Genomic DNA, 7,979 nt, shown 5'->3' on the forward strand with positions numbered 1-7,979 from the left:
GGAGTCGGCCAGGTTGCTGCCAGCACCTCAGCAAACACCAGCGGTGCAGCGGCTGTGGCCTATGGCAACACAGGTGCCTTGGCAGCTCAAAAGCAAGACCTCGGCTGCTGCATCTCACTGGAATCTATTCCCATTGCCATGTTCAAAGAGGGAAACAATTCACATGTTTATACTGGTGGAAAAGTACTATTTAGCATGTAACAGATTAAACAGTTGTGCACAACAGTTGTGCAGTAATATGCAGAAGGATATTGGTATTTCCTACTGCATACAGCCTGCAAACGTTCTTTTAATACTGCAAGTGGGTGTTTCCTTATCATTGTTACTTTTCTTCTCAAGTTGAGAGGGTTTTTCTTCAGAAATGTCATTATCTTCCCTGATTTTGTTGAAGAAATCTGCTGGAAAGCTCAGAACTAATTTTCTTAGGAGCAAGATGGTAATTGAAGAGGGTAGAGTACTTGAACCATCTCAGATGACCTTTCTTCAGAAGCTGAAGTTCTCATTAAAGTAAGATACTGGAAAGAAAAGAGAAAAACACAAGTGGTTTTGAACAGCTTGACTTAGAAGTCCCTCAACATTTCTAGCTACCTAGAAGTAACTCCTTACTCTTTTTATGTAGTCATTACCTATATTTACACTAAAGATAGCACAAGCAGGGCTCTTGATTTCTCCTTTAAAAGGGCAAGCAGCAAAGTCCTGCAAAAAGTGAAGAGACTTGGCATCACTCTTTGACATGGCATAATGAAAAAGAACTGATTTCCATCTGCTGAAATGTAACATCACTGTGTGTTCTATTTGTAGAGCATTCTGAGTCAGAAGTGAGTTCACTGTTCACAGTCAATGAATGCTTCCCTACAAGTTCTCTAATTGCTTAAAACAAGATTAAATTTTATTTTTTCTTACTGTTTTTTAAACAACCTTGATTCTTTTACGAGTTTCCAGAAAAGGTAGAGCATTAAAGTCACTAAAATGCAACAGATGTAGTCCCAAAGTGAGCAGATACAACTTTAAAGTACATACATTTTTAATATAATTTTGTAATGAATGCTGTAAAAGGACTGAAATGGGAAGGCAAGAATATGTTTAAGGACATTTGTTCCATAAATTTAATTCATCCCCTAAACAGTTGTTACTCTTCTTGTAATTCTGTTGAAGAGAGCAGAAGAAAAATGTAATAGTAAAAGCAAACGTTACGTTTTTGAAACAACAGTTCCTATACAAATTCCTGAAGGAATAGCTTTAAAAAGTACTGTCTTCCCACTTGTCGTAAGTCTGGTTAAGAGAGGTTAGAGTGTCAGATTTCTCTGTGTTTTTCCAAATGATATTAAAATACCATGTTTAGTTACAATGCTGTCCTTTGTGCAGTATATGCTTTTCCCATCAGTACTGGTTTGCTCTATGTACAGAAAGGCTGACATTGGAACAGGATACAAAACTTCCATTAATATTGGCCATACAGGAGCCATGTCATAGACGCCTTTGCACAGCTTTCAGTCATACTTCAGGTGCCAGGGAAACTGGTAATACTGATCACTGAGCACCATGCCTACAAATCAGCAGAAGCCAGTTACATTTCTAAATGTAGTATATGTAAATGAGTGGACCAAGATTGTCTCAGGTAGCATCTTCAAAATACTACCACAAGCTCACACATGAGAATGTTATGGGGATCTCTCTAGTTATGACCAAGTCTTTATCAATTGTTGTGTCTCCACGGCTTGGATTGAGGAGGAGGTATGGATTCTCAATATTCAATATTCAAATAAATTTTCCCTTTTAGATGAGCTTTTCCTGTTACTTGCAAAACAAAAAACAACAACAAAAACAAAAAAGTGGCTTCTCTCTGGTTGTTTCAGGCTTTAAAAAAAACAAACCTAAACTTCACCAGACAGAAATGTTCGCAATTTTCAGGTGAGCATCCCTTTTTATAACTTTACTTTGAGCTGCAGTATTAGCACTTTTGCAAAATCTTGAGGTATCAACAGATGCTTGGCCTGTAGCAGCTCTTTGTTAAAGTACTGTTACAGCCTTAGCAGGGTTGGCTTTTTTTAGATCTAGCACTAGAGTCCTAGATTCTGACACAAGACCTTAAAAAGATACACAGCTGCCATTGTACTGTGGACATCTTCTGAGTGAATCTGTTCATTTCTTCACTGTAGCTGTTACTTAGCCCACAAGCCCAGGGCTTGATGGACTAGACCCAAAAGTATGGGAAATGAGCAGTGCTGGAGGAGTAGAACCAGGGGCACTGGCACTCAGCAAAAATGGGCATTCCTTTCTTTGCTGTTAAACGAACATAAACTTTAATTCTGTGGTGGTGTTTGTTGTGTTTTTTGGTTTTTTTTCTCCAAAACTGTGCTGCCCAAAACTGAATCAGCTAAAACCTCACGTTTGTCATGGGGGGATGCCCAAGGGGTTCTTGTAGCTGTGTGAGATTGTTACCAAAACCTGGTTCAGAGCAGACTCTCTAACGCTCAGTTTAGTATTAGAAATTGCTTTAATGGGTGCACAGGGGATGGCTCCTCCTAACGCATGCACACCAAGAGAGGAAACAACGCGCCTTAGATGCATTTCAGAAAACAAACTACCCACCTGCTGCCGCACATCCCCTGCAATAAAATACAGGGTGACATTTGGCGTGATTTGGATGGAGACTTAAGGAACGTAAGTCATACACGTTTATAGTGTACTCCCTGTAGCTCATTATCGTCCTTAGGGGTGTCAAAGGTTTGTTTACTGTAATACTAATTGTATGGTTAATGAAGCAAAGGTCTCAAGGCACTGGGGCCTTGCTGAAACTAGAGGTTATCAGCTCTGTCCCACGATTTATGGGCAAAACTGCTGCAGTAAGTCTCCCTCCCTCGGCTGCTTCCCGCGCTGACTCCGCTGCCTGCCCCTCGGAGCTGGCACTTGGGATACTTTAAAACCTGTTCTTGCAGTTTTCTCACCACTCCTCATTCAAAAGCCCAGTTAACTGCAGTCACTGTCAACCACCTGCAAGTCTGTGCGGGTAAATGAGACGGGGTCTACAGAAGTCTCAAATCGTTGGAGTCGAGTATCCTCTAAGCAAAGAAGAATAAAATACACATTTTCTCCATCCCGGTAACAGGGTCACCAAAAATCACAAGCCTCGCTCCACCCGCCAGCTGAGCTCTGGCCACTGGCGCTTTTCCCGCCCAGCAGGCAAAGGGGTGAGCGCGCGGGGCCACGGCCGAGCCCCCGGAGCAAGGAGGCGGTGCCGCAGCTCCTGCCGGCGCGGGGCGACGCCTCCCGGCCCCGCCGCAGCTGCGCGTGCGTCTGCGGAAACCGGCAGGGGGCGGGGCGGGGCCGAGAAGCGCTTCCGGGTCCGTCATGTGATAAGGGCTTAAAGGGGAAGCGGCGGCTGCGGCGGGGCCGCGCTGGTGACTGTGAGCGACGGTGGCAGCGGCGCGCCGGCCGCGCTGACAGGTAGGTGAGCACCCTCTGCCTCGGTGGTGGGCTCGGCCCAACCGCTGTTCATTCGCGGGGCGGCCCGTACCGTGGCGGCGAGGCGGGGGGAGGTGGCCGAGCCTCGGGAGGGCGCGCACCCGCCGGCCGCTCCCTCTCCGCTTCGAGGTGGGGGCCGCTCCCGCCGTACCGCGGGTGACCGGTCGCCCTCTCGTTTCGCAGGCCCGCGGAGGCGGTGGCACCGACAGCCATGGCCGACGTAAGTGTGGCTCCGCGGGGCGGCCGGGCAGGGGCGGGGCACGGGTGGTGGTCTGAGGGGAGCGGTGGGGCGAGGGGCTCGGGCCTGGCGGGAGGGAGAGGGGAGCGGGGCGCAGGGAGGTCCCCTCGCCCGCCTTCTGTGCGGGTGAGTAATGAGCTGCCCGTCTCTGCCCGCAGGACCTGAAGAGGTTTCTTTACAAGAAGCTACCGAGGTAACCGGCGCGGCGGGCGGAGAGGCCGCTGCCAGCTCACGGAGGCGGTTGTGCGGCCCTGCCCGGCTGCGGGAGCCCTGCTGCCGGCGCCCTGCCCTCGCGGAGGGAGGCGGGTAACCCCGGGCGCTTCTCCTTGTCACTTAAATGCGCTGGAAGTGCCTTGAGAGGAAGAAAGCTTAACCCTTTACTCGCTAGCAAAGAGGCGAAGTGTGCGCGTCGCGCCGGGATGAGCGGGGAAGACGGTCCTCGTGACCCAGCTGCCTGAGGCTCGATAATTCCCGTGTCCGTAACTGTCGCTTGCCGGAACCCTGAATCAGCCGCCGCGCGGGGTTACGTGCAAATACAGTGAAACGAGCGTTTGTTAAGTGAGATGAGCACACAGAGGGTCTCTGATGACTCTTGATTAGTAGGGTTACTAATTAGTCTTCTTTCTGATGCTGAAATTGCCTTGCAGTTTTCACTAGCTGTATTTTGGTTTTCTCTCTTTTGCTGCTCCGAGAGAACCACCACAGAGCAAGTCCCTTTTGGGGAATTATAAAATTAGTGAAGGCATCCATTTTTCCAGTGTTTCCCCCTTCCTTGCACACTTTTTCAGGAATAAGGGTCTTTGCTACTAATTACTCGGCCTTTAACATGACATCTCCGATTTCTTTTTTTCTTCAGCATCGAAGGTCTTCATGCAATCGTCGTCTCGGACAGAGATGGTGTACCGGTCATCAAAGGTAACTTCAGCTTCTCGCTGTGCCCCGCAGCAGAAATCCCGACTGAACAGCAGGGGGAGGAAGAGTGCAGCAGAAGCTTCTTTGGTTGTGCCTGGGACCTGAACGTTAAAAATCCACCAATTAAATCTAGACTTTTATTTTATTAGTGGATTATATACCTCTTTAAATTTGTCCTTTTGCTTGTGTCCTCAATAGTGGTAGGCAACAGAAGTTTTCCTCAGTGGAAAGGCCTGGAGTGCTGGAAGGTCCTTGTGTCTTCAAGGCACTGACAGACTGATGGACACAAACTGTGTGTTTTGTTGACTTGACCGCTCTGCACTCAGAAGCGGTTGCATTCAGCTCTTACACATGTTTAGGTTGCTTTTTGGTATCATAGTTTTTGTCATATCTGCACTGCTTATTTAATGAAGATGGTTTTCTGTTGTTAAGTATGTTAGTTTAAGAATACAGGGATTCCAGTACTGCAGGTTTGAGGGTTTTTCACTGTCCTGAAGTACTTAAATACTCAGCAGAACTTGCACACCCTCACCTGTTTCCATTTGAGTGCCTGTGTGCCCAGTAATCAGTTCAAAGGCTGGAACTGGTGCAAGCAGTGAGGGACACAGAAGCCAGGTGAGATCAGCACAGGCTGTGCATCCTAGAGGAAAAAAGGACTGTTTCCTAGCTGTGCTAGGAGGGATGCTGGCCCAGAGAGTGTTGAGCATCGGAAGAGTACTGAATTGAGGTGCTGCTCAGGAGGGCTGTCCTGCACTGCTTGTAGGAGCCTGTAAATGTGCTGTGTATTCTCCAACAGCAGCTCTGCTCTTGGCACAGCATGAAGCTGGGGAAGAGCTTGTGAGTTAGTGGGAGAGAGAGCACATAAAGATAAGAATGTTCTTGTGTTTGTTCTAGTTGCCAATGATAATGCTCCAGAACACGCACTGCGGCCTGGCTTCCTGTCCACTTTTGCTCTTGCCACGGATCAGGGCAGTAAACTAGGACTTTCCAAAAACAAAAGCATCATCTGCTATTACAACACGTACCAGGTGAGTAATCCCAGCATGGGCTGTTTGTCATGACCTCAGCAAAAGAGAGGGTGCTTAAACTCTGCCAGAATCTCCCCTTGGCTCCTATTGAAGTGTTTTATTTTTCAGGCTGCTTGAATGACTCAGCTTTCATACAGCTCATGAAGTTCTTAAGTTTCTCAAAACTGATATTTACTGGTTGAAAATGGTGAAGTTTTCTGGACAGATAGCTGCTGCTCATATGGCCTTTAGAAGCTCTTAGTGAGGGTTTATATTCTCATTTACAAGAGAAATTACAAACACGCACAGCATAATTCTTAACTAATCTTGCTGCCAGTACAACCTGGAGGCAAAAAAGCTTTGGAATACCACTTAACACGTTTTACAAACTGATTATTGGTGTCCTGAAGTCCATCATCTCTGAAGTTTCCATTTCTTCTCAAGTTCTGGTGACTTGAGAGCTTTTTATTATGACTGCAGCAAACTGGCCCACTGTTTAGCCTGTGGTTTCTGTCTTTGTTTGGAAAAAAATGGGTGAATGAGTTAGCTTACAAATGAGTATCATAGAATCACTTTGGTACGAAGTAGATACACTGAGAAGTCAATTTTGTGGCTCTTGCTTCTGCTTACCCTTTAAAGCAGACTGCTTTGTTTCAGAAGAGAATCTTCTGTGACAGAGCTGTGACATCCAACATGTGGCAGCTAGTGGCTGAACACTTCTCTTTCCTTGCAGGTGGTGCAGTTCAATCGCTTGCCTTTGGTAGTAAGTTTCATCGCTAGCAGCAATGCCAATACTGGTATGTCTTCACAACTCTTTAAATATTGAGCATTTTAAGGCCCCAAGTGTTGAAATAATTGAAAATAAATCACCCAAACGCACTTCAAGGTATATAACTTCGCTCATGCTATGAATTTTGTCAGTGTATTGTGAAGGAGGAAGGGAAAGGTGTGAGGAAAAATTAATAGATTTTTAGGTGACTTGCTGAAGCTATTTTGCTGTCAGCAGCCTGTGTGAGTGCTGGCTGTGCAAGTGCTCACTACAGCTGCAGTGATGATGCTGTACAAACCTGCCCTTCAGTCTCTGTCAGTTCCACGTTACTTCTCAGCTCTGTGGGGTGTGGAACTCTTTCAGCAAGGCCCTTGGCCTTGCTCCTGAGAGTCCTGGCAAGTGAGTGTGAGCAACAGGATGGCCCCTGAGGGCTATGAGCAGCCTAGCGGGAGACGCTGCCTGCTTCTCCCGTGGGGAGCAAGTGGCTCCCATGGAATGCTTCCATTTTTGAGAAACCCTGCCTGTGACTTGGGAAGGGAGAGACCTGTGGGGTCTGGGGAGAGGCTTCTCTGTTCTGTTATGTGATGGTATGTTCTATCTCGTCTCTCTTTCCAGGTCTGATTGTAAGTTTAGAGAAGGAGCTTACACCGCTGTTTGAAGAACTGAGGCAAGTTGTTGAAGTTTCTTAGCCTGATGGTATAGCCAGAGTGCAGCATCCCTCTGCAGCCCAGTGGACAGGAAGATTCAATAATCCTCAGTCAAATAACACGTCTCAGAAGAAATACCACAGCTCCTTAGTATACTAAGTAAGAGTAAATTGTACATAGTACTGAATCTGAAATGATCTACTAGTGTGTTGTAGGTGGATGTTACTTTAGGCCACGCTTCTTGTATTGTGCAGTACTAGAGAGAACACCAAAATAGCTCCCATGGAGTTGGGCTCAGGCTCTGCCCTCAGCTCAGATGGGCACCTCGCAGGTCTCTCACTGTCCAGGGCAGTGGTCCTGGGCCAGCTGCTGTGCCTGCTGAGAGCCAGCTGCCTCAGGGCTGTGGAGGGGCTGGGTAGGGGCCTCTGAGGGCAGCGTGCCGGCAGGCACAGCGTGTGTCACGGGCAGTGACTGTCCCAACTGCCTTAATGTGGGTGCTGCTCTGGTGAGGGAATGCTACTAACTCTGATGCTGGCTGTGTCCTGCTTCCAGGGAGAAGCAAGCTATTTCTGTGAAAGCTGTTGCTTTAGGGCTTTTCCTGATGCCCGGCTAAAAGCACCTGAACAATGTCTCACTTTCTTCATGGGATTTTTGTGTACAATGGTTGTGATGATCTCATGTCTCATAGTCTTTGTGTGGGTTCATCATTGGTGACACTCTCAGCTCATTTACCCTGGGGGTTTCCTAAGTAAATAAATATAAATAAAATACAATATTTTTAAATGATAGAGCCTGGTCTACTCTTCTCTTGCACAGTACATGCTTTTCTGTTGAGGGAACAGCACTCAATTGTTTGTAAATGTACAGAATCCAGGAGTTAGAGTTAAAGCCAACCTGTGTCTCTATTACGTGAGGACACTTCTCATTACTGGTGCTTGATT

At 47.1% G+C, this 7,979-nt stretch overlaps 1 protein-coding gene across 1 annotated transcript; it reads left to right on the forward strand.

Moving 5' to 3' along the window:
• Positions 1-3,335: 3,335 nt before the first annotated feature.
• On the forward strand, positions 3,336-7,826 carry LAMTOR3 (late endosomal/lysosomal adaptor, MAPK and MTOR activator 3). Its single transcript, XM_061993905.1, has 7 exons — positions 3,336-3,447; positions 3,649-3,685; positions 3,862-3,896; positions 4,560-4,618; positions 5,510-5,643; positions 6,356-6,419; positions 7,007-7,826. Exons 2-7 carry the CDS (start codon positions 3,677-3,679, stop codon positions 7,078-7,080), a joined length of 375 nt encoding a protein of 124 aa, XP_061849889.1. The 5' UTR covers positions 3,336-3,447; positions 3,649-3,676; the 3' UTR covers positions 7,081-7,826.
• The last annotated feature ends 153 nt before the right edge of the window (positions 7,827-7,979 follow it).

This window comes from Colius striatus, chromosome 3 (genome assembly GCF_028858725.1).
Source record: "Colius striatus isolate bColStr4 chromosome 3, bColStr4.1.hap1, whole genome shotgun sequence".
NCBI lineage: Eukaryota > Metazoa > Chordata > Aves > Coliiformes > Coliidae > Colius > Colius striatus.